This window comes from Nycticebus coucang, chromosome 16 (assembly GCF_027406575.1).
Source record: "Nycticebus coucang isolate mNycCou1 chromosome 16, mNycCou1.pri, whole genome shotgun sequence".
In the NCBI taxonomy this organism is placed as follows: Eukaryota; Metazoa; Chordata; class Mammalia; order Primates; family Lorisidae; genus Nycticebus; species Nycticebus coucang.
The window spans coordinates 1,181,580-1,207,581 of record NC_069795.1 but is presented as its reverse complement, the minus strand read 5'-3'; the positions used below and the strand labels follow the sequence as shown (position 1 = coordinate 1,207,581).

The 26,002-nt window shown below is 54.6% G+C and overlaps 2 protein-coding genes across 12 annotated transcripts in view; one reads left to right on the top strand and one right to left on the bottom strand.

Moving 5' to 3' along the window:
- COL18A1 (collagen type XVIII alpha 1 chain) overlaps positions 1 to 2,337 on the top strand; it is a 90,608-nt gene extending 88,271 nt beyond the window's left edge. For all 6 annotated transcript variants that reach the window (XM_053565877.1, XM_053565873.1, XM_053565876.1 and 3 more), the window contains one exon: positions 778 to 2,337. In XM_053565877.1, the coding sequence (XP_053421852.1) occupies positions 778 to 988 (211 nt within the window). In that variant the 3' untranslated portion in view covers positions 989 to 2,337. The remainder of the gene's footprint in view (positions 1 to 777) is intronic.
- SLC19A1 (solute carrier family 19 member 1) lies at positions 6 to 25,972 on the bottom strand. 6 transcript variants are annotated; one of them, XM_053565884.1, is made up of 7 exons: positions 25,842 to 25,972; positions 24,822 to 24,848; positions 19,990 to 20,193; positions 14,569 to 15,322; positions 14,234 to 14,426; positions 11,429 to 11,570; positions 3,237 to 4,530 (listed from the first exon to the last, which is right to left on the bottom strand). In XM_053565884.1, exons 3-7 carry the CDS (start codon positions 20,182 to 20,184, stop codon positions 4,234 to 4,236), a joined length of 1,581 nt encoding a protein of 526 aa, XP_053421859.1. In that variant the 5' UTR covers positions 20,185 to 20,193; positions 24,822 to 24,848; positions 25,842 to 25,972; the 3' UTR covers positions 3,237 to 4,233. The 6 variants fall into 6 exon arrangements, with proteins under 6 accessions (XP_053421855.1, XP_053421854.1, XP_053421859.1 ...); XM_053565882.1 differs by lacking the exon at positions 25,842 to 25,972 and adding an exon at positions 25,101 to 25,384 and having other exon boundaries at positions 24,822 to 24,879; XM_053565883.1 differs by lacking the exon at positions 25,842 to 25,972 and adding an exon at positions 25,311 to 25,339 and having other exon boundaries at positions 24,822 to 25,201.
- Between the last annotated feature and the right edge of the window lie 30 nt (positions 25,973 to 26,002).

Below are 26,002 nucleotides of genomic sequence, written 5' to 3'. Positions count from 1 at the left end.
AGGTCTCTGGGCTGGATGGCACAGCAGCTTCTGAGAGCCCCAAGCAAAGGGGTACTGTGTGCCCTGTGTTCTGGCACCATCAGTGATTATGTAAGAATAGTGTGGTTCTCCAGACACCCAAGGTGCTCCTCTTGTGCACAGTCGACAAGGCTGCAGGAACCTGTGATGGTTTCACCAGCTTGATGTCCACACATAAACATCACAGTGAATTAGTCACTGAGAATAAATGCAAAGGGCCATTCTGAGTGCAGGCAAGCACTTGGAATATTGACAGAAATTACCAGAATGCTCAAAAACACTTCATGCCAGATGTCCCTCTGTCTGCCAGGTGAGCGTTCCTATTCCCCAGTGCCTTTAAAGAGTGCCTTTGGGTCACACAGGTGTGCCTCAGAGGAGCCAGGTCTTTGGCCATCCTCTTATTGAGATGCACCTGCTTAGCATCCTTAGTCCCTGATGAGCACAGCTGGGCTGTCCAAAGGGCTGGCCAGTGGCTGGAACCTCTGGCAGACAGTTTGTTCCTGGCAAGGTGGAACAAGGACACCTTTGTCACCCAAGGGCCAGGTCCACCTGGGCCTGGCCGAGCCCCAGCACCTCTGCCTTCTACAGCCCAGCCAGTGAGGAGGAGCCCCTCAGACAGGCTCCCAGAAGGGAAGCAGTGTGGCCTCCTGAATGTGGGACCTCCTTGGCCCTGGGTACCTCCCCTTCCTGGCCCAGGGTGGCTTCTGCCTTGGTGGGGGGCAGGTCTGCACACAACTGACAGCCCACTGCATGTCGCAGGCCCCAGAAGAGCATATGGCATGGTTCGGACCCCAGTGGGCGCCGGCTGACCGAGAGTTACTGTGAAACGTGGCGAACGGAGGCCCCTGAGGCCACAGGCCAGGCCTCTTCTTTGTTGGCGGGCAGGCTGCTGGGCCAGAAGGCTGTGAGCTGCCACAGCACCTACATCGTGCTCTGCATTGAGAACAGCTTCGGGACTGCCTCCCAGTAGGCCTGCGTCCAGACATGCACGGCTGGGAGGACGGGTGGCAAGGGCTAAAGCAAGCCCTCGCCATGGACAGGGAGCATCTGGCCAGCACCTAGGGACCTGGCTGGGGCATGTCCCCATGTAGATCACATTTTATGTAATCCTCAAGAAATAAAAGGAAGCCAAAGATTGTATTTTTTAAAAAGTTTAAAACAGAAGCTTGATGACAAGATGCCCCTTTTCCTGGGGGACCCGGGAGCCCACAGGCCTGGCCTGGTCACCTGGGAGCGTTGTCTTCAGTGCCAAGTGGAGCCTCTCAGTCCACATCAGACCACGGCTCCATCTCAGCCAGAGGCCAGCTCCAAATTCCTGCTCTGGGAGCCATGCCCCTGACGTTGGGTTCCTCTGGGCCCTCACTCACTTGCCAGGCACTGACTCAGTTTTCTGCCTGGCACCTTCCTGTGCACAATACCCAGACCTCTGCAAGGCACTGGGGCCAGGTCATGCTCCGCAGGGCTCCCTTCTCCTCTGGAGCAGCTGCACCAGGAGCAGAGAACAGGCTCAGATCACCAGGGTGCAGCACCTGCCTCTCCTCAGCCCTGGTCTGAGTGGGTTTCCAACTGTGGCCAGTCCCTAGCACCATATAGGGCTGAGAACAGACTCTGTCTGCTGCCCACCCTGGCATTTGGGGCCTCTCTGCCCCTTGATGGTCTCCCAAGTGACCCGTGTGTACAGCAGAGAGGCCAACCATGGCCACATCTGGCTGGGAGTCAGCATGTGGCAGCTTCCTGTGTACCCCTCTTCCAGGGTGGAGTGCTTAACACTGACTCCTACCCAGCTAAACTCAAAGCAATTCCAACATGCCAGTTTCCTGAGTTTACCTGTGCAGAGCCACAGGGCTCTGAAAATCCAGGGAGCAAAGGGTTAGCAGCCCAGGGGCCCTGGCCAGGGGGCGGATCGTAACTGGCACTGCCCAGCCAAGTGCCAGGACAGAACAAGGCCATGCTAAGGAGGCTAAGGCTGGTACACAGGGCAGTGATTAAGAGGCCAGCAGCATCTGTCCACACCAACACATTGATAGGTTGGCCATGGACACAGGTCACCGACTGTCTCCTAGAAAGCCTATTTTCCTCACCCTGCCATGGGTCACTAAGGGCAGGCTGAGTGGCCACAGTGGTGCAACCTCAGTCCTCAGCCCGGTGTGCACAACAGTGCTATTCTATAGAGCATGTGTGCCCAGGGCAGCACCCGGCTGACCACAGCATGGCCAGCATGGACCTGTCTCAGGAATGCAGCAACCCTGTGGGGCTGGTTCTATGGCATGTGAGGCGTGAGTTCAAACAGATACTGAATAAAAATGACCATTACACTGACATGTGGTTTACTAGCGGCCGTCACTGTCTCAGAAGGGCAAAATTATCCACAGCAAGTCCTGGAGAGCTTTTGTCCCTGGACTGCCCAGCTGGCAGACCCTGATGAGGGGGCACAGGTGTATACACAGCTGTGTATGGACATTCTCCAGGGGTGTCCCCACAGCCAGCAGTCTCCATAGACTCTTACCTCAAGACCCTTATACTTGGTGCTCTCTGCAGGCTCTGACCCAACGCTGAGGGTGCCCCACAGGCCGGACCTGGCTTGTCCCTTGGGAGTGGCAGGAACACAGCTCTCAGAATCAGTGCAGAGGGGTGGATGCAAACCCTGGGGCAGGACCAGATGCTGATGAGAGGGACTGGCCTGGGTGACGGTGCCAGGAGGACTGTGCTGTGGAATCGGCCACAGGGCTCGCCCTGTGTGGTGGTCAGTGTGGGGCAAGGTGGTGGCTATGCTCATTCCTGCACCCTTGGGCCCCAGCTCCACTGATTGTGCCCTGGTGGGACTGCACCTCAGGACCATTGCCCATCTGGACTTAGGTTGTCTTTCCCCTAGACTCTCAACCCAGGGTGCCCAGGAAGCCTTCTCACCAAGCCGACCTGGGGGACTTGTGCGCACAGGCAGCTCCAGCTGCCCCTGAGCCAGAAAGTCCATCCCCAGCTTTTTGCAGCAGGCTGGCTCTGAGCAGCTGCTGTCCATTGGGACACACTAAGTACAGACACTCACCAGAGGCCCACGAGGGACAGGGTAGGGAGAGAGGATGTTTGGCTCACAGGCACCAGGGCCCTGGTACAGGTCCTTGATGGGGAGGACAAGAGGGATGGCTGAGCCCCTTCCAGGCCTCCTCACTGAGAGTGGCCTCCACTCAACAGGCAAGGCTGGCCTGGAATTAAGAACTGTGTCACATTCCAGTCTTGAGGTCTGTTTAATGTATCTGGGGAAAAACATCACAGGACAGTCTCAAGAGTGATGCTCCAATGGCCCTCAGACCCCAAAGCTGCTGGGACACATCTTTCCAGCACTGGCCCAGGAAGCAGGTGGCTCAGAGGTTGGCCCAGGGATGGCCCCCCGTGGGTCCTTCCCTGGAGCACACCAGGGCTGGCATGTCCACAGGGACAGGGACCCATCCTCCCTGGGTGGGTGTGTAGGTGTTAACCCACTTCAGGACAGAAGGCACAACCACGCCGTGGGCCAAAGCCTCAGTGTGGGCAGGAACCAGCTCCAAGGACCAGAGCCCCTATGTGTTCCTGATGGGATGTGTCTGCCATCAACCTGATAACAGCTTCTCCCCACAGAAACAGAGAAGCCAAATCCGTTCCTTGTTTTGCTTTTTTTAAAGAAAAAGAAAAAAAGATCAGAACCTTGTTTAAAACTGCAAGCACCTGGAACTGTGTCATAGTTGACCCACAGGCCTGGGGAATCCAGGATCCCAGCCCTGCCCTGAGGGTCCATGACCTTCTGTGGAGCTGGTATCCCCTTGGCTGGCACCAAGGACCACCTCATCAGCCCTTGGGGACAGAAGAGTTTGCTTCATCCCAGGGGTGAAGGCAGGAAGGCCTGGCGTACCCCAGAGACACTATCGGCCTCCTCTAGGCAACTGAGGCCACAGAGGCCCAGTGGGGGTAGCACAGACAGGCAGTTGCTCAGAAAGTCCCCAACAGGCCCCAGCCTCCACTAAGGTGTGAAGCAGGGCTGGAGAGGGGGCTCTTGGCCACCAGCAGGGCAAGCTGAGGCCAGGGCCCCTCACCAACAAGGCATGGGTTGGAGGGACACAGAGGGTCACCCGCAAAGGCACAGGGGCCCCATGAGTCACTGGTTCGCATTCTGAACACGTCTATGAAGTCAGGACCCAGGCTTGGTTAGCACGGGGAGCACGCAGCAAAGGACTTCCTCAGGTGTCAGGAATCCAGCTGCAGGCTGGGCTGGGGTGGGAGTGCAGGCGGGACTGGGGCAGGCTGGCTCTGCTCCTGGGAGACTGGCCCAGGGACCCAGGCACTGCCCTCTGGGTGCAGTGGAGAGCACCTGTCCTGCACGCTAGGCACCTGCTCAGCCTTCTCCTCCAAGGGGCTCCTCAATTCTTGGGCCAGTGGCAGGGGCCGGTGGTGGCTTCGCTGAAAGTGCCGCCAGCCATCGAGCACGGCCCCCAAGAAGTAGAAGACAGACAGGATCAGGAAGTACACAAAGTAGACCTCGAACTGGAACAGAAAGGCCCAGTGAGGCCGGCGGGGCCCAGGCCGGGCTGCCCGCCTGCCTGAGACACCTGCCCCTGGACCTTCCAGGAAGTACATGAAGTAGGCCTAGAACTGGAATAGAAAGGCCCAGTGAGGCCGGCGGGGCCCAGGCCGGGCTGCCCGCCTGCCTGAGACACCTGCCCCTGGACCTTCCAGGAAATACATGAAGTAGGCCTAGAACTGGAATAGAAAGGCCCAGTGAAGCTGGCAGGGCCCAGGCCGGGCTGCCCGCCTGCCTGAGACACCTGCTCCCAGAACCACCCTTCTCTGGCTCAGAGGCTGTCGCCAACACTGCACAGGATCACAGAGGCCCCAGGAGCCCATCCAGTTTCCTGCCATGCCTGGGGCAGCCCTAAGGTAGGGGCTCCCTGACACCCATGCTTTGTGGGGCTGAGTTCTTATGGCTGCCTGGACAGCATAGGGACATGCGTAAGTGCCAAAACTTTCCATCTAGCATAGCCGGGCAGGGAGCGCCTACCGAGGCTCTGTGGCCTTGCAGCCTGAGCTGGTCTCTGTCCTTGTGGCAGAAGCTGCACACCAATGACAGAAGGAGCCGTGCCAGCTGTGGGATGGCTTCTCCTGGCTTTCACGGCTACCACAAGCAGGAGGGACCAGACACATCCCCCGGACAGCGGGGAAGAACTACATCATTCCCACAGGTACCACAGGGTTCAGGAGGCCAGGGTGGTCACGGGGCATCCCGGCGCCACAGCCCAGAGCAAGTCCTCCCCAAGTCCCGAGAGACCTGTCAGCAGCAAGCAGCCACCATAAAAGTGCCTCCTTCAGTCAGCACTGCCAAGCACACTGGAAACAAACAAACAAACAGAAAGAAGCAAAGAAGCAGGAGAAGTGATAAAACATGAATGAAAGATGCAACCAATGCAAACGCACCAACAAGTGGAAAGATGGAGCAAGGAACCAGGGAGCTGGAGACAGACCAGCAAACTTGCCCAGTCGGAACAAGCAGACTGAAAAACACCGATAAAGCCTCAGTCCCCAGGGACCACGTGGGAAAAGACAGAACACTTGGGTCATGGGAGTTCCAGAAAAAGAAGAGAAAAGAAGTGGGGTTGAAACAGTGTTTGTGGAAATAAACACTGGACACGTCCCAAATTCGGCAAGAAAATAAACTGCAGATCAAAGAAGCTGAAAGAACCCCAAACAGGAAGGCCCAAACAAAACCACACCAACACACACCACATTCCAAACTTCTAAAAGCTAAAAAAAAAAAAAAAAAAGGGAAAATCTTGAAATAGCCAGAAAAAACTGATACCTTACAGGAAAAATTGTCTGAACGACAGTGAGATTTCTCCTGGCCTCATTCTTACCTGCTGAGAAGAAAAACACTATCTACCCAAATTCCTATATCCAGTGAAAATATCCTTCAGAAATAAAAGGGAAATACATTCCTAGGTGAAGAAAATGTAAAAGAAGAATTTGTCACCAGCAAACTTACCTAAAATAAAGGCAAAAAGAAGGTTTTTTTTTGTTTTTAGACAGAGTCTCATTATGTTGCCCTCAGTAGAGTGCTATGGCATCACAGCTCACAGCAACCTCAGACTCTTGGGCTTAAGCAATTCTCTTGTCTCAGCCTCCCAAGTAGCTGGGACTACAGGCACCTGCCGCAATGCCCGGCTTTTTTTGTTGCAGTTGTCATTGTTGCTTAGCTAGCCTGCGCTGGGTTCGAACCCGCCAGCCTCAGTGTATGTGGCTGGCATCCTAGCCACTGAGCTACAAGCACTGAACCCAAAAAGAAGTTCTTTAACAAAAAAGAGATAATAAAAGAATTTTGAAATAAGAAGAAGGAAGAAAGAGCACAGTAGGCAAAATACAAATAGTTGAACTACTGGGCAGCACCTGTGGCTCAGAGGGTAGGGCGCCGGCCCCATATACTAAAGGTGGCAGGTTCAAACCCAGCTCCGGCCAAATTGCAACCAAAAAATAGCCGGGTGTTGTGGCAGGCGCCTGTAGTCCCAGCTACTCAGGAGGCTGAGGCAAGAGAATTGCCTAAGCCCAGGATTTGGAGGTTGCTGTGAGCTGTGTGATGCCACAGCACTCTGAGAGCGATAAAGTGACACTCTGTCTCTACAAAAAAAAAAAAATAATAAATAAATAAACTACTTTCCTTCTTAAGTTTTCTAAATCATGTTTGCTGATTAATGCAAAATTTGTAACAATTATACAGCACTAAAAGTATACAGGGAAAATATCTAAGACAGTTGCACTGACAAAAAAGGCCAATATTCCACACTTCATTCAGACTGGCAAAATGTGGTAATACATAAAGCAACCACCAAGAGAGTTGTCCTGAGAAGTGCCCTCAGAACAACAGACAAAATAAAATTACGAAGAATGTGCAAGTAACCAGCTAGAAGGTGCCAAAAAGAAACCAAAGACTAAAAACTGAGAATAAATGAAAAAATATGAAACCGCAGAATTAAGCTCTAACACAGACATTATTGCATTGCACACGGATAGTGTAAACACCCCAGGTGTTAGAGACTGGCAGAGTGAACTAAAAACCATGAATCAGCCAGCAGCTGTCTGTAAGAAACTCACTTCAAATGTAACAAGATAGGAAGCTAAAAGTGAAATAATGGAAAAGGTCGTATCATGCTAACAAAGAAAAGCAGGGTGGCTCTACAAATACCACAGAGTGTAAATATCACAGCAAAGAAAGTGACCGGAGACAGGGAAATTATTCAATGATAGAAGGGTCAATCCACAGAGACAGATGCTGATCCCAAATGTGCAGGTGATCAACAAAAGCGCTGCAAACATGAGAAGTGAAAACATGATAAAACTGGAAGGACCAAAAAACCCGTGACTGTACCTGGAGATGTCAGTGCTCCTCTCTCCATAACAACAGACCTGACAGGAAATCCACGCGAACAAAGAAACCAAGAACACATCAGTCAGCAGGACTGGCCAGCACTGGTGGGGCACTCCCCCAGCAGAACACACCTCATCTCCAAGTTCCTCAGAAGACGAACCGCCACAGACAATATTCTGGGCCACAACGCAAATCCCAACAAATGTAAAAGGATGAAAATCGTACAGAATCAGTTTTCTGATCACAAAAGAAAAAAGAAATTAGTAACTAAGAGATTAACGGGAAAATCTCAAAACACTTGGAAACTACGTAACACACTCTGAAATAATGATGCAGTAAAAACACATTAAAATTAATGCAAATGCAAAGACAACATATCACAACTCATGGGATACAGCAAAATCAGTGCTGAGAGGGGAAACTCAGGCACTAATGCACACGTTAGAAAAGATAAGTAGTCTCAAACCAATAATCTCTCCCCTCAAGAACCTAGAAAAAGAAGAGCAGAATAAATGCAAAGCAAGCCTAAGGGAGAAAAGAATAAAGTTCTAGGCGCGGCACCTGAAGCACAGTGGTTACAATGCTGGCCACATACACTGAGGATGGTGGGTTCAAACCCGGCCCAGGATGGCTAAATGACAATGACAACTGCAACAAAAAATAGCCGCCTATAGTCCCAGCTACTTGGGAGGCTGAGGCAAGAGAATTGCTTGAGCCCAAAAGTTCGAGGTTGCTATGAGCTGTGATGCCACAGGACTCTACCAAGGGTGACATAGTGAGACTCTCTCTCTCTCAAAAAATAAATAAATAAATAAATAAATAAAGTTCCACATCGTGCAATAAGGCAAGAAAAGCAAATAATACACACATCAGAGAGAAGGAAATTAAACGGCCCCCATTACACAAATGACATGATTATCTTCATGGAAAATCTGAAGGAATCTAAACAACACAAACAAAAACATTAGAAAACCTCCTAGAACTCATAAGTAATCTCAGCAACACTGCAGGGCACAAGACACGCACAAATATCAGCTGTGTTTCTACACACCCACAGAGGGATGTGCACACTGCCATGGGCTGAACCATGCCCCCCAATTTTTATGCACTTGGAGATGAGGCCTCCAAAAGTTGTAATTAAGATAAAATGAGATCACAAGGGTGGGGCCCTGATCCAATCTGACTGGTGTCTTCACAGGAGAGGGAGATTCCAGGCGGAACACAAAGAGACAGCCATATGAAGACATAGAAGCCTCAGGAGAACCACTCTGCTGACCCCTCACAGTCACGGATGTCCAGCCCAGAATAGTGAGAACAAACTTCTGTCGTTTAAGCACCTAAGTCTGTGGTATTTGGTTATGTGAACCCAAGCAGACTCATGCAGATGCTAAAATTTAAAATATTGTTTCATTTGTGATAGCTCAAAAATGAATCTGAATTTAGAGCTAGGCAAAGCATTCCTAGACTTTACACCATAGGTATGATCCATAAAATAAAAACTGTTAAATCAGAGCTCACTGATATTAGGAAGATGAAACAAGCTATGGAATAGAAAAAATATTTGCAAACCACATATATCCAACAAAAGACTAGTGTCTAGAATATGTAAGCACTGCTCGAAACTAAGAGTAAAAAGCAATCCAATTAGAAAGTGAACAGACTACCCCTGATGGTACCTGATCTCTTCAGAAAGTGAACAGAAGTCAGGAAGAAGCATTTCACCAAAAAGGACATATAAATAGCAAACAAGCGCATGAAAGACTGCTCAACATCCTTATCCATCAAGGAAATGCAAACTAAAGCCACAACAGATACCACTACGCACCTATCAGAAAAGTTAAAATAAAAAATAATGACAACACTGAATGCTGCCAGGGATGTGGAGAACCCGGCTCTCCCCTACACTGCTGGTCGTGACATTAGACAGTGACACTGCTGTAGAGAACCCGGCTCTCCCATATGCTGCTGGTTGTGAGATCAGACGGTGACACCACTGTGGAGAACACACAACTACAAGCCCCAGCAGCCACACTTCCCGGCATACACCCCAGAGAAATGAAAACCTACGTTTATAAAAGAACCTTTGCAGCAGTTTATTAGTAATAGCGAACGAAAACGGAGTACTTCAGTGATGAATAAACAAAGGGCACCACCTCCCTACCGCACTGCTACTTGGAGGTGAGAGGGAACTCGCACTTCAGCCAGACCCTGGACGTCTCCAGAGCAATGTGGCATGAAAAAAGGCCAAACACACGGGGCAAGCGATGTCAGCTGTGTCTATGGAACACACCTGACGTGACAAGAGTCACCAGCAGAGGAGAGGTCAGAGGTTGCCAGTGGTTATGGGGGAGATGGGGCAGGGAGCAAGCTGGACTGTGAAGAGCAGTGGGGGGAGCCCTGGGAGGGACAGAATGCTCTGGAAGTTACATGCCAACATGCTGGTTGTGACGTGCTACAAACCGTAAGATGTGACCACCAGGAAAACTGGGTACAGGGTACATGGATCTCTCCATGCTACTTCTTAAACTACATGTGAAGTTAAAATTCTCCCACAATAAAGTTTAATTTACAAAAACCAACCAACCCTGGCAAGCGCCCTGCCAGCCAGGCTCCCATGCTGCCTCATAGCTCCCACCAGTCCCTGCTATTCTCCTCACTTGGGATGGTATGAGAAGGGGATGCCCAGAGCACCGCAGCGGGCCAGGCAAGCCAAATGGGCAGCCATACCCTCCTCTGGACCCACTGACCCCTGATTGTAAATGAAGGGCCTCACCCCCAGAATTACCTTAACAGAGCCAGCCAGAGCAAAGTCAATGTATTGTTTTCACTCTGACACAAGGCAGCCAGGAGCCTCAGCCTCCCCACAGTCCCCTCAACCTAGGCCCCACAGCAGAGGCTGTGACCAGGACCAGCCGAGGAAGGAAACGGGCTCCCTCAGGTCCAGCCCTCGGGGAAGAACTGCTCCAGCCCCTCTGACCAAGCCTCTGGGGGCCCCTGCAGCTCCAAGGCGGGTGGCGGGTAAGTGCTCAGGGCCTATGCCCATAGGTCAGAAACCAGGTGTGGTGTAGCTGGGGCTATACTGGGCCCCCAAAGCCTCTCTGGGATGGCTCCTCCCCACCCACACACTCAGATAGCCACCACCATCTGGGAACAGGAGACAACTTGGGGCTCCAAAGATGGGGAGGTCCTCCTCACAGCCAGTTAGACTGCTGCCCAGCTCCATCCAGCCCAGGTACATGCTGAGTCAACACAAACCTTCCAGTGCCACATCCCCGCATACCACCCTGTCCTCACCTAAAGGGCATTTTCAGCCACCACAGGGCAAATTTCCTTACAAAACAATCTGCACCCAAATAACTGGGGATGCCTGCTTTTGCCCTGTCTTCCTTCCCAGCCAGGCAGACTCAATACCGAGCTTCAGAGCCACCCACTTGGACAAGTCCTGAGAAACCTCCTGCCCAGTAAAACTCTGGATCCCAGTGGACAAAGCCTTTGTCCTGCCAGCCAAGATGTCTTGTCCAGCCATAGCCCGGGTGGGGCAGTTACTGAGGAGCCTACACTGCCCTCCACCCAGCTAGCTCCAGCTCATTCAGACAAATCCCTCCTTGGAGTTAAATGTATGAGTGTCCCCAGCCACACACCCAATAGGAATTTCAATAGGAAAAAGGAACAGAGCCACAAGGGGCCTGAACATTAAGTCTGTGGCTCTATCTGGCTCTCCCTCCTCCTGAAGAGAATAAGCCCAGGCGTCATCTAACCAAGGCTCAGGCCACCAGACCTGGACGACTACAGGCAGATAGCGAAATCAAGGACAGGCCAGCGTGGTGGGTAGTGACTTGGTCATTCCCACTGACCTGGTGCCCACTGTAAGAATGCTCAGGCCTCTCTTCTCCCCTAGTCCACTTTGCCCAGCACATCTTCCTACCCTCTGTGCCCCCAGACCACACTGAGCCCCACACCAGCTGGGCACCAGGAGGGACCCCATGAGTGGCTTTGCTCCCTGAGAACACCAACCCAAAATGGGCTCACCTGTAAGTAGACTGAAAGGCCCAGGCCCCTCTTATCTGAGACGATGAGGGTGATGATGGTCTTGAGAATGGTGGCCAAGAATGTATTGATGCCAAAAACCAGGGCACAGAGTTCTTTTGACAGGGAGGACGCAATCTGAAAACTGGAGGGGAAAGATAGGCCCAAGTTAGACGTGCTGTGGAAGAGAAACAGAGGCCAAGGGCAGACCAGGGGCACAAGCTCCGCCCCCAGCCGCCATCTCCCACGTGCACCCCCACCCACAGTGCCATCTCCCTTGTGCACCCCCACCCACATGCACCCCACTCACGGGTGCCATCTCCCTCGTGCACCCCCACCCCGGCGCCATGTCCCATGCACACACCCCACGTACAGCTGCCACATGCTCCCGGCCAGCACAGGTGGAAAATCCCTTACCCAAGATACTTGTGACTAGTGTTTGGATTTTTCAGATTTTGGAATATTCTCATAAACATAATAATGAGATATCTTGGGTAGGGGACCCAAGTCTAAACAAAAATTCATTTATGTTTCAGAAGAATCTTTTATACATAAAATTATTTTTAATAAGTTTATCCACAAAGCCAAGTTTAGACTGTCTTGACTGAGACTCACTGAATGAAGTTAGCTGTGGAATGCTCATTACAGTGTTATGACGGGGGCAGTCAAAATAGTGCAAGCTTGGGGCGTTTTGGAATCTCAGGTTGGGGATGCTGAACTGTCTGATGGGTGCCAAGAGGCACAAAACAAGGGCTTGGGAGGGTGTCTGGTAAATCTCCCATTAGCTCTGGGACTGGTTAGGTTGCAGTCACATCAAAGTGCTCAGAAAATCATCAGGAGAGCTTGTGGGCAAAGACAAAAAAGTCTGGAACAAAAATCTTTCATAGTTAAGTATTTAACAAATGAGAGAAAGCACAGCAAAACCTGGGAAGGGGGAGGGAACGGCTGGGGCATGTCTGGGTGGGGTGTTCCGGGAAGGAAGGGGTACCACAGGCTTCTGACCCTCCACAAATCAATCAGTACTTGGTACTATGATGCAGCGCCAGAAAGGGAGGGAGGGAGGGAGGAAGTGGGTAAAAAAAAAAGTTCTAAATTTAATCTGAAGAACAAACTAAAATGCCCAAGAGCCCTGTTGCTACCAGTGGACAGCAGAGACTGCAGGGCAGGTGGGTGAGGACTGGCCAGAAGCACACAGAGGGCCAGCAAGGGCAGGTGGGCAGGGCAGAGGAGTGTGCTGGGGACCACCAGAGATGGCAGACAGACTCCCGGGGACCAGCGTGCCATCAGGCAGAGCCCGGACCACCCCTGTCTCAGGGATACTCCAAAAACTCCCATAAGAAGTTAAAAGTAAACCAGAACCTGAGGAATGACCACAACACAAATAGAGGCTATTAGCATATAAGCAGGCCTAACAATCAAGTTCACAGACTTATCCAATTGTCAGACCTCATAGGACAGATAAATAAAAATATCGCAGACGAAAGAGTCAAAAGAAACAAAGTGGCCACTGGGCCCACAGCACAAGAGTCACCCTTGCTCTACCTGCGGAGTTGGCAGGCAGGAGCTCAGGGAGAGGCCTCCATCCTGAAGGGCAGGGTGGCTATAGCAATTCCTGAAGCCCTCAATTCAAGGCAGGCACTCCTTTGCCCTGGCCCCACCTCTTCCAGGACCCTATGACGGCTGTCATCAGAATTTGCAGGGAAAAGTACAGGTGAAAGGACATTCCTCTCAGCATGATCTTGCAAGAAAAAACTAAAAATGACAACTTTATCCCTGGGCTGTGAGGTGCCCAATCATGGGTCACACAGGGACTGAGTTTTGTTCTACAGCAATGCAGGGAACCCACGGATCAGCACCTGTTTTCCTCTTTACGGCTCCCGTACTGTTTTTCTGTGGTGGGTACCTATGACTTTTGTAATTAGCAAACGCATTCAAGGCACTGTCCTATACATGAAGGGGACAGTACAACCGGCCAGAGGCCCTGCACCCTTTCCAGGGGCTGACACGTCAGGAGAGCTGAGTCCACCACAGGACAGGACACCTGGGGCCCTGCAGGCTGGGGACATGGACAGCCCAGCTACATGAAAGTCAAACAAGCCTACTACAGAGAATGGCCCCACAGCATAGGTGGGCGTGAGACAGGAGAAAAAGGATGGACCCTTTTACACCCTGGGCAGTGTGAGCTGGACACAGAGAAGACAGGCGAGTGTGGTACTAGGGACGTCCTGGCACAGATGTGCAGGACAACTTGGGGACAGTGTGGGAAGAGGCAGAGGAGGGGTACTCTGACATGTGTATGGCCAGAGTGTTGCCCCCAGGGTGGAGGGTCCAGTTGAGGAGAGACCCAGGAAGGTGAGCTAGGGCACAACTCCTCATGGGAGGGGGAAGGCTGGAGGCCTGTGTGTGGTGTGCCCTACAGCGCTAGTGTGTATGTGTGTGTGTGTGTGTGGTGTATATCACTTGGGGAGGTGTGTGCATCACTGTGTGGTGCATGTCAGAGTGCAAAGTGTCAGTGTGGACATCTTTGTGTGGCACTTCCGTGCTAGTGCACACTGTCCAGGCTGGTCTCAGGAGGGCAGGTGTGCAGGCCAGGGAACAAGTGCTGCCAAGTCTCAGAGGACAGCCCAAGCTTTGAGGGAGCAGCAGGATCAGGCAGGGCCCCCACGGCTGCCAGGAGAGCCAGGAGGAGGACTGTCATCTTACAGGGGGATGCCATAGGTGCTAGCCAGCCTGGGCACAAGCACAGGACAGGGACTGCTGTGGCAGGAGCACACACCTCCCCCAGGCCTGCCCACTTTTGGTACTCACGTGGCAATGGGCACGAGGAATTGGTAGAAGCCACGGAAGAGCACGAAGGCCCCATAGCAAGGCCAGATGCTGACCACATTCCACAGCAGGAAGACGAGGCCGGCCTGAGCCGCGGTGACACAGGCAATGACCAGCTTGGACCACAGGGCCCAGCGGATCTTTACGAAGCCAGCAGCGAAAGATGTCATGGCACCTGAGAAGGCAAGGGCGTCACAGCCATCCTGGGGGACAGCAGGCTAGGGGCAGGAGGGGCTGGTGGGGGGTGGGAGGGGCAGGTGGGGAGCAGCAGGGGGATGTGGGGGCCCATGGGCTGGGGAGGGGCCCAGCAGTCGCACCCAGCAGCGTGGAGGCAGCATCGGCTGCACCATTGTAGACCTGCGCACTGTCGGTGGCGGGGTATCGTGTGTTCCATAGGATGTGCACATAGTAGACAACCAGGTAGTAGCCGGCCGAGTTGAAGACCCACCAGAGCGACCAGAGGCGCAGCTGTGGCAGCTGCAGGCTGGCCCCCAGCTCCTGCAGCATGCGCACCAGGATACAGTCCCTGCAAGCAGCCAGGAGCTTCCCGCGCGGGGCGGGGCCGGGCTGCACGGGCTGCAGCTCTGAGGGCATGGCTCCACGTAGGGGCGCACTGCTGCGGTTGAAGAATAGGCTCCGCTTGGGGCGCTTGAGGAAGAAGGCAAGCAGCAGGCTGAAGACGAGGAAGGCCAGCGATATGTAGTTGAGTGTGGCGAAGGAGACCCTGCCCACGGAGACCAGCAGCTGGCCCAGCACTGAGCTGGTGAAGACACCCAGCAGCACGGCAGCGCGTGAGTAGCCAGCCATGCGCTGGTAGCGTGCAGGGCGCACAAGTGAAAAGATGTAGGAAGAGTAGGCGACACGCGCGGCCATGGTGATGCTGTAGAAGAACTCCATGAGCTGCATGTGCTGCACGGAGCCGCCGAACAGCAGCAGCAGCCACACGGACACGTAGCTGAGACCCTGCAGCAGCAGCACTGGCTTGTAGCGCAGGTAGTCGGTCAGCAGGAAGATGGGCACCAGCACCAGCATGTACGAGTAGGACAGCATCGGCGTGATCTCGTTGGTGACCTGTGGGCCAGCGGGCGCCACCTCAGTGGGACACAGCGTATGCCTGCTCCACCCTCGCGGCATCGACCCTCCCCAGGGACCCCACCCACGCGGCATCAACTGCCCACTCACTGGTCATCAGCTCAAGCTCGTCCTGGGGAGCCTGGAGAACCTTGGAGCCCAGCCCTCAGAAATGACCATCCCTAACCACATTAGACGGTGTTCATCCAGGCTTACTTACTTTTAACAGAGTAACAGTATGGTTGGATTTTATCTTAAATCTAACATGGAAAACAGCAGTAAGTGACACACACCAGCCACCTCAGTCCTCACAGGATAGCGATCGGAAGGAAAGGCACAGGACAAGCAGCGGACTGTGACCACAGAGTTCACAAGACACCAAGGAAGGGGGCACTGGGGAAAGAGAGAAGGACAGGAGCGGAGGGGGAGGGAAGCAGGGTGGGGAGGGACCTGGAGCCCCCAAACACACGCATCCCACAGCAGGGCTTCCAGGCCAGCCTCCAGCCCAAGGACAGCCCAGACCCCAAGGCCACAGCCTCTACATACTTTCACCTTTCCATGGAAACGTGGAACAGGCATGGGCTGGAGACACCACCCCCTGTAGGCAGCCCCAGGTTCAGGAACAGCACCCAGTACCACAATGGCTGGGCAGGGCACACAGGTGTCCCAGACAGAGGCTGCCTGGGGTCCGGCTGGGCATGCTCCACTGGCGGGGCCCCACCTGTGACAGGCCTGGGTGCCTGGAGCTGTCCTGTGCTCAGAGCCTCCCTACATGCGTTTTCAGCAGATGGCCTGCCCAAGGGCCACCAGACCCCACCTCAGACCCAACAGATGTCAGCACCAGTGGAGCCCCCAGGGCTTGTTGGGCTCTTGGAGGCTGAAGCCTCCCTCAGCTACCACCTGACTCAGGACATAACCCCAACTTGGGCCTGACCACCAACTACCCTAGGGCTGGCTCCATGCACTGCCCCAAGTGACCATGGCCCCCAGAGGCCAGCAGGCATCACTGCTGGCCACACTTCAGAGATGGAAAACTGAGAGCCCGGGACTAGCCCTGGTCAGTATACTGGGACCCCACCGAGGAGCTCCCTCAGCCCTTGTGTCTACGGTGCCTGAGATGGGTAGCCTTATGTGGCCAGGGCCTGGCCACCAGCCATCATGGTCAGCTGATGAACAGAATCCCAGAGTTGGGCTCGTGGGTCAGGGGACCAGCGTGTTGAAAAGCCTCCTCCACGCAGGCTGGGCATGAGCCATGTCTGTAATTCCAGCACTAATGTAGGCAAAGATAGGTGAATCACTGAGCTTAGCAGTTTGAGAACAGTCTCTACTAAAATAGAAAAATTAGCCAGGCATGGTGGCAGAAGCAGGAGGATCACCTGAACCCAGAAGTTTGAGGTTGATGTGAGCTAGGCTGAGGCCACAGCACTAGCCTGGGCAACAGAGTGAGACCCTGTTTCAAAAATTAAAAAAAAAAAAAAAAGAAAAGAAAAGAAAAGGCAGGCCTCTAAGGGCTTGGATGCTCCATGTTGGAGAACCAGGCAAGCTACTGGCAATGCTTTTGAGCCTGCATCCTCAGAGAAGCCAGGACCACCCAAGAGGCTCTGTGGGCCCAGCCACACCAAGCACAGGTGCCACTCTTAGCACAGCTGAGACACTCTTAGCACAGCTGAGACCTTCATGCTGGGTCACGGAGCCTGGCGGTCCAGCTACAGGTGTCTGCACGCATGTTCACAGTAAAATTCTGGAAATATCAAACAGGCTGAGCCTGACACCATGCTCAGTCAGGAGGCTCCTGGTCAGAGCCAGCCCAAGGACACCACTAGGACGGTCAGGGCCACAGACCTTGATGATTTAGGAAGCAGCAGCTCAGAAGCATGAGCCCTCCTGGGACCCAGAGTCCACACCACCCTGGGGACAGGAACTGCTGTTGGACAGTGCACCAGACACCACAGCCAGAGCACAGGTGCTGTCCACATCCCAGAGTCAAAGTGGGAAGGGGCAGGCAGGGGGCTCTCTGTAGAGCCCAATCCCCTGGAGAAGGGGGCCAGGCCCTCAAGAACCCCCTCACATGAATTCACAGACTCTACTGTGTACTCCTCACAGCAGGAGCTAGGGCTACAGGCAGGGTATCTCATGGGCACCCCCAGATCTCACTCCAGCTCTGGGTGCAGAGCTCTCCAGAAACAGACTGGGGCAGGCAAGGGTGTAGGAGCCATGGACATACCCAGGCACCCTCCCCAACAGCTTGCTCCACTTTCCTCAGACTTGGCAGGAAAAGGCTCTTCCCAGGGTTAGGACTCATGTCCCACTTGGAAGGCCACTGGGGGAGGCACCCACACAGGTCCCATTGAGCAGTGACATCTGCGAGGAGGCCACAGCTCTGACACAAGGACGGGGCCTCCTGCCTGAGCCCAGCGTCCATGCAGGGAGCTTCTCTACAGGGAGGAGAGGCAGGCAAGACCCCGAGGTGGGCAGGACATGTGGTGGGGCATGATGGGCTTGCAGCAGGGACGGAAAGCAGCAGGAAAGCACTGCCCGACAAGGCTGACCGGCCTTCGCCAGCGGCACAGGCCAAAAGTCAGGAAGGACCAAAGTACCAGTGTCCTGTCCAGGCTCTCAGGGAGTGGGTGGGGGCTATGCCTGCTACCACACAGCAAGTTGTAAAGGGTCTCAGGCCTGAACAAGCTGGGCAAACCGCAGCCCCTCCCAGGAACATATCTATCAACTCAGAGTGGGGCAAGGGCTTCTCAGCGAAGGCTCACACCATACACAAACCATGAAGAGAAACTTGGCCAAATTCAAAATGACCCCAGGAAAACACTGCAGGATGCTGAACACACAGCCAGCCCAATCCCAGAGATGCCAGGAGTCTAGCTGGGCAGCAAAGGCCGCCACGCAGAAGGACACTCGCCTGCCGCAGTAGAAACAAAAGGGACACCGCTCCTCACAGTTGCCAGATGGTAGCCACTCGGGGCATAGAAGTACCAGCTGGAGGGCCCTGGGAGGCCTGGCGAATAGTGTAGGGAAAACAGGAAATCACCCCAGGAGATGAGCTGGAAATACCAGCCCCACCACCACCACAGCCCAAGGACACTGGCAGGTTCCTACACAGGAGCATCCCCTGCAGGGATGAAATGCTCAGTGAGCCCCTAGATAGACACCCTGTGGTCCAACGCCAGAGGTGCAACTTGCAAAAGATGTGTTTACGACTCCAGCTATGAGCCCAGCAGGGACAGGGGCTGCCTAGGCTACTGGCCAGTCCTCTCCTGCAGCCAGAGGGCTGAGGCCAGGGCCCAGCTCTGTGGCTACCGGCACAGCCACCTGCATTCCTCATCCCTTTGATGATATTCAAGGCCTGGGGAGTGGCTTAATTTCTAGACTCTACTTTTCAATCAGTGAATATGCAACATGAGAGGGTGGCAGATGGGACTTAGAACATTTTTGCTATACTTTCTTATCTTCTTATGTTAATGGAAGCTTCGCACCTGTTTGTTCTATAAATAACCCTGAGGGTGGCTGGTGGCCCTCTCTGAGGAAGAGAAGACTCTCAGCAGAAGACTGACCAATAGGGACAGAAGACACTGACGTGAGGGGGCACAGAGACAACTCTGCTGACTCTAGCCCCAGCCCCGCCATCGACAGGTGGCAACTCTGGCCTCCCTGGAAAATGACCCTACTCTGGCGGTCAGCGCTGGCTATGGGATCTGATGCAACCACACATAGGCAGGTCTGTGCGGACATTTCCCTGCTTCCAAGAGGGCCCTTGTGCACACGGCAACTTCCTGCTCTAGGGTCTACAAGGAATAGAGGTCAAACTCTCAGCTAGGAGGGGCAGGTTGGCCATGTCCACGCAGGTGCAGAGGCCCAGGACAAGCTCATAGGCAGCCAGCACTGGGGTCCTCAGGATGAGTGGGCTGGACGGGGGGTGAGGGTGGGGGAGGAGGAAGCGAATGTGCCCTTTACCACAAACACCTTCCACGTCCCTCTAGCTGATGCCTGGTATACAAGTCCAAGAAGAAAACTACTCTGGGGCAGCACCTGTGGCTCAGTGAGTAGGGTGCCGGCTCCATATACTGAGGGTGGCAGGTTCAAACCCAGCCCCGGCCAAACTGCAACAAAAAATAGCCGGGCGTTGTGGTAGGCACCTGTGGTCCCAGCTACTAGGGAGGCTGAGGCAAGAGAATCGCCTAAGCCCAAGAGCTGGAAGTTGCTGTGAGCTGTGACACCACAGCATTCTACTGAGGGTGACAAAGTGAGACTGTCTCTAAAAAAAAAAAAGAAAGAAAGAAAACTGGACACAGCCTTCACTGCTTCTTTTTTTCTGTGTGGCCTTAGGAACCCACAACTGGGCATAACTTATTAAAGGTTTCAATGAGACCCTTTGTCCCTCAGTAATCTCTTCAGGCAGGTAGCTGCCAAGTCCCTGCTGGAAGCAGGTGCCAGCAGCTTTCTCCCCAGGAGGGCAGAAGAGCCCAGGCGGGCAGGCAGGGGCAGGCTCCATGGGGGTAGCACAGCTCCACTGCAGTCTGCCCTCAGAGCCCTGGGGTCCCAGCCAGCTCTCTCTGGGATCACTGTGACCTCACCCAGCCACTCACTGACGCATCAAACATGATGAAGAGCCCCTGCCCACCGCCAGCAGCAGCCCCCACACCCCGGTGCCCACATGCCTGCTCCTGTGTGAAGTTCTTGTCCCTCAGCAGGTAGGGTGTGATGAAGCTCTCCCCAGGCCGCATCTGCGCCATGAAGCCGTAGAAGCACAGGTAGGACACCAAGCATTGCCACGGCTGGGGCTCGCAGTCCAGCCCAGGCTCTTCGGGCTTCTCTGCCTCAGGGCTGGAAGACATCATGCTTCCCGGGCACATTTTGAGACACTGGAGGGAATGAAGGTGACTCAGCTAGAATGAAGAATCAAGAGTCAGGATAGCTCAGCAAATAGCCTGTGGCCACCTCCCTCTAAAAAGGAGCTTAGCCAAAAGGGCTCCTCCTCATCGTTCAGTGAGCGCTGGCAGGACACAGGCCCTAGACCCCATCCTCAACCTGACCTCCAACCTGAGGGTTGCTTGGAGCCACCTGGACCAGGCTTTCACCATCTTCAGGGGTGTCCAAGGCTGACGGAAGCCAAATGGGGCTATTTAAGTGTTCATTAAAGCTGAATTAATTACCTAATGAATTTATTAACAAAATTTGAAATCCAGGGTTTGGGGGCACACCAGATTCACTTCATCACACAGGAGCGTGAGCTACGTCTGTGGGGCTGGGCACAGTCCTCCCCCCACAGCCCTGTGCAGCCCACGTGTGTGCTGCTTCTCTGTGGCACTAGGGTGGCCTAGGAGGGCACAGGCAGGAACAGCCCCTTCTGGGAGGTCAGGCACACACTTGGCCACACCCTGGGGCCAGCAACCAGTGACAGGTGGCTGGGTACAAGCTACCGGTCAGAGATCCACTTGGGAGTGAGGTCCCATGGGACTCTGGAATCCAGTCCTGCACAGAAGCAGGAGACTCAGCTCCCTGCCCTGCAGGGGAAGCCCACGGTGGGGATTAGGGGGCTGAGGGCAGCTGGGACAAGAAACAAGCGAGGAGAAAATGACAAGACAGAGTGTTGGCCCAGACCTTGAGCCTAGGGTCCTAGAGTTCCCAGAAGCAGGTTCCCCTAAAGAGAAGCAATAGCGGTGGAAGCAGTGAGGCAGATGTGACATGTTCCTGACAGAGTGCTCCAGATGACAAGCCTGCCTTCAGGAGGCATCACAAGCCAGACCTCGGGGCTGACCAGCCAGTGTCCCTGAGGCAAACCCCACCCCACCCAAGTCAGGGCACTTTGCATGACACAGCAGCAGCCTGGCAGTGGAGAACTCCTTCTTCAGCTCCTTCCACCATCCTGATTCTGCCAGGGAGAAAGCCTCTGTTGCCACCAAGAGCACAGTCAGGACCACTAATAGCCCTTCCCAGCAAAGGAGCGGCAGAGGGGCAGGAGCCCGTATCCACACCAAGGTCACCTGCAGCTGTCTGTACACACACGTCTCCACAGGCCAGTGACGCTGCTGGTCCACTTGAGGTGTTCCAGGCAGTCAGAAAGCAAGCGGCCACCAAGAAGGACAGGTGCACAAGGCACCATACCAAGCTGACCTGCCCCGCTGGCCTTTGTCACACTGACCATCACTCCCAGGCCAGGCCTGACAGTGTCCATGTGGAAGGGCAAGTCAGGTACAGAGGGCAGCCTGAATAGCTGGCAGAGGCGGGTGGGGCTGGCTGAGCTGTGATCACCATCCCCTCTGCCCTGGACTGACACGTGGCCAGGTGTCTGCAGAGGGAGAATCCCCTCCTACTCTCAAGCAGGGGCACAGAGAGCTCCCTAAATGTGGGACTAGCATGGGGATCCAGGGGCCCAGAGGGACAGTCATCCCAGATTCCAGCAGTAAGTCCCCTGGGCTTGAACACCATACAGGCTGAAAGTGCTCCTGAAACCCACCACTGACAGTCTTACGAGCAAGGTGTCCTGCGGTGATCCACATGGGAAGCAGAGAGCCTCTTTCCAGCTAGGCAGACCCCTGGGTACAGGCAGCACTGTCACGGGATCTAGCTTCCAAATCCCTCCACACTCATTTCTGTGACAAGAGGCAGTGGGCAGGGTATCAAAAGTGATACCCCAAAGAAGCAGGGTCCCATGGGCTTGTGGAGGCTACAGGAAGGGGAGGGCTGTTCTCTCCCGTATAGAGAGCTGACCTGCGGGATCCCAGCCATAAGAATTCCAGAGCGTTTTAAGGGGAGATGATGGGACCGTGCCCCATACAGAGGGCAGCAGTGACTCTGAAGTCTTCACAGGGCCAGGAGGAAAACAGCTGCAGGCAAGGGCTCCTGCCTCAGCCCGGACAGACTCCCAGGGCTCTGGAACCTCCCTAAGAGCTAAGAGCCAGGAGGGCTCAGCCTCTTCAACAGCCACCCTAACGCTCAGAGGACCACAGCCAGAGCTGAACCGCACCCCCAGGAGACCCACCTTGGGTCCACTCGCCCACTCCTGGACACCCAGAACAGCTGCTCCACACCCCAACTAAATCACTGTGGCCACAGCTGTACAGCTGCACAAGGCGCCACCCCCAGAGGCAACAGGAATGCCCTTTACTTGTCACTGGCAGTTCTCAGCCCCAGCATGTAACACTCATTTCTACATCCTCACTCACTCCCAAAGCTGCCAAAACCCCAGAGTAGAGTCTCTCGAACATCAGGGAGAGCTCCTTAGGAACCTGCCCTGTGTCTGCAGGCCTGGGGCAGACCCACCAGGACTCTGCCCTTTAGCCTGTCTACCAGATAAGGCAGAGCAGGTGACCAACCACACCTGGAAAGCACTCTCAGGATCCAGTGCTGAGCTCCATAGGAACAGCCAGTCTGACCAGAACCAGCACAGCAGCCCACCTTTGCCCACACTCAGATGGGCCCGGGCACTCCCCAGCAACTACCATGGGCCAAGTGCTAAAGGGCCCAGGAAGTGGACATCCCAGCTTGTTCTCCAGGGTTATGACACAAAGGAGGAGCCTCACTCCCCAGATGCTGGTCAAGGAGGCCCCAAAATACTGCAGTCAGCCTGGGGAGCAGAGGGGCCAGGCCAGCCAGGAGTGTAGGTCAGGCCTGTTTGATAGGGTCCCCAGACCTACCTCCAGAGAAGCCTCCTTTCCCCACCCAGCCCAGCCCAGGGCCTCCCACCAAGCTCCCCAACCTCACAGCCATCCCACCACCACCACCACTCAGGGGGAAGCTGAGTAGCAACTCAAGTCCAGGCGGAGGCTCAGGAAGGCAGTGGTGCCCTAGCCTCCCTTTGGTCTTGAATCATGCAGTCACTAAGTAGCTGAGTAACCAGGCGTATCTCCAGAAAGCCCACGCTGAGCCCACGGGCATCCCTCCCCTCTGGGACCGTGCTGGGCAGTGCCCTCCACCTGGGCACTCCATACCACACACACTTGCCCAGCAAAGACACCCAGGGTCCCCACAGGAATGTTGAGCAGGCCCAGGAGACCACTGGGTTCATGTGAAGAGAACTTGAGCTCCTACCCTGCTCAGTGAAGGAGATGAGGGACACACTTTCCTAGGACATAAGCCAAGAGACACTCACTGGAGACAAAGGCAGCCTTCCTGTCCCAAGAAGTTCTTTATTCTCATGTCCCACCACAGGGGGAGGCAGAAACAGCAAACATAGGAGAAGCAAAGATGGTGCCAGAACCTCTGCTATACATATTCCTCCAGACTGTTACTCTAAAAACCTGCCCCCTCCCCAGGTGGAGACACAGTCCTGCAGTCCTTCCTGGTAACAGTCACACCTGCAGGGTACCCAGGGCCACACAGGGGCAAGAAGTTTGGGAGGGGCTCACTTTCAGTGCTATCCTGTGGAGTCTAGATCTGAACTAAGCAGACTGCCTGGGGACAGGAGGCCTGTCTCCACTCTGGAATGTGCTGTACTCTGTGTGTGCGCACACTTTCACAGCACGGTGGGATACACACTTGCAATACTTCAAACTCTGCCAATTCAGAGCCTACAGGGCCAGACAATAGCAGGTGAGGTGACAAGCCTTGGGGAAGAACTCACTGTCCCAGAACACTGGCCATCAGCAGGAATACGGGACAAAATTCCAGGGTCTTATGTGAAATGCGAGTTTAATGTTGGCCACTAATGGAAAAAATGTTGACTAGAATAGCAGTCTGCAATCCCTATGCGGAGCAGGGGGCCTCCAACCCTGTGTACTCTGCATTCTGCAGGAGGAAAAGTAAGCAGGCCTGCCTGGCCACCACCTGTGAGGAGGCTGAAGATCAAAGACAGCCATGACCTCAGCCAGCCAGGGGGTCCTGTCTGAAGTCTGTCTGCTCTGCTGATTTGATGTAAACCATCATGTGAATATAGTCACATGACGAGTGGTCAGTACAGCTGAGACTCAAAGTCCTCCCACAGACTTACAGAGGAAAGATGGGGAACTCAGTCGCATGTGCACAGGAAACGGAGCCTGGGAGCTCAGGGGAAGCCCACCCCAAGTGTGCTGACCCCAGCCCAGCCCTGTATAACTTCAGGCCTCTTCTAGGCAGCTGAAGAACAGCCCTGGCCAGCCAGAAGGGTCAAAGGGGGAGGACTGAGGACCCAGCGGCCTTCAGGACAAGGTCCTAGCACACACACACCCCAGTCCTGGTCCCCCCTTCCTCGCCTCTGGCCAGCCTCCCGCACCTGCCCTGGGAGATGTGGACTCCCAGCCCAATACCCCCGGCATCCAGGAAGGGTAAAGCTTGTAAGATCAAAACAAATCAAACACCACATATCACTTTGTATTTTAAACCAGCTACTTGAAGGCTAACCAGGAAGGTTCATTACATTTTCAGAACAGCTGCTAGTAAATGAAGAAAAAAACTGTTGCATTTCCCCCAGGTCAGATGACCAGGTCCAGTGTTCCACTACAAGCCCCCTGGCTACTACTGCTGCAGGCCCAAACCACAAGCTTAAAACACCTCAAGAAATACTGTTTCTTACCTTGTCCAGCACAGAAAACTGTAATATCTGGAATTATAAAAATCCACCAAAGTCCCCTCTGAAAGAAAAGAATTAGCGATTGCAATTAGCAGTACACATGCATGGCTGCCAGGCCTGGGAAAGGCAGGCAGTCCCACCAGGCCAGAGGGTCCTCAGTCCTGCTGATTCCACCTAGTCTGTGGGAATCCTCAAGTCTCCTAGAGGAGAAATCACCCCTTTAGAGGGCCCCCCAGCAGGCAGTTCCAAAGACTTTACTTCACCTTCGCTTTGGGAGCATACCGTATTTTAAGGCTGACTTAGACTTCAACCTGTGTCCTGAGACCCCCAAGCAAGCTTTCAGATAGGCGATGTGAACCGGCCCCACAGAGGTGTATTTCTCGCTGCAGGAACACAAGCAGGATTAAGTCTCCCAGGCCCACTGTTCAGGCGCTGAGAGAACGCGCCTCCTTTTGCTGGGATGGTGCCGAAAGCCTCTCCAAAGGGAAGTACCTGCACCTGCAACTAGGAAGGCCAGCCAGGCCCGCCCAACGCGTGGGTTGCCCGGGCTCTCCCGCACGTGCTTAATAACGGTGGTTCCACCTGAGCAGCACGCCGGACCGGGAACGCCTGGTCTCCACTTTCCTCCAGCCCCGGGGGAGGAACTCGGCAAACCGACCGATGGGGAGTGAGGGGTGGGGAGTGCGCTCACAGCCCCCACTTAACTGCCTAGGGCGAGATGTAAGCGGAAGGAAGCCTGCGGCACAACAGCGGTTCTGGCACGGTGCGCCCACGGTGCCCTGCCTGCGTGCAGCGCACCCGGCCGGTAAGACCCTGGCCACATCCCCAGCACTCCTCCCAGGGCCCCGCAGACCCTGGCCTGCGTACCCCACACTCACCCCCGGGTCCCCCGTACACTCCTTAGACCCCAGCCCGCGTCCCCGGCACCTATCTCAGGGCCCTGCAGACCCCGCTGGGCCCCCGCCCCCACCGCAAAGTCCCCCAGGCACACAGCAGACCCTGTCCTGCGTCCCCCACGCTCACCTCCGCTGGCTCCCTGTATTCAACTCGGAAACTCCAGCCACTCCGCACACCCCCGGCCGCCCGCCCGCGCCCCCCGTACTCTCCTCGGGGACCGCAGGCCCCGGAGCCCGCGACAGTCTCCCTCACCAGTCCGCGCGGCTCGGCATCCCACCTGTACCTGG

Excerpts from the sequence above, each read along its gene's own strand:
- SLC19A1 (XM_053565884.1), bottom strand. The coding sequence starts at position 20,184 with ATGTGCCCGGGAAGCATGATGTCTTCCAGCCCTGAGGCAGAGAAGCCC. Across the intron at positions 11,571-14,233 it reads TTCCTCGTGCCCATTGCCAC|TTTTCAGATTGCGTCCTCCC; the intron begins GTGAGTACCAAA and ends TTTCCCCTCCAG. Across the intron at positions 4,531-11,428 it reads GCCTTTCAGTCTACTTACAG|TTCGAGGTCTACTTTGTGTA; the intron begins GTGAGCCCATTT and ends TTTCTGTTCCAG.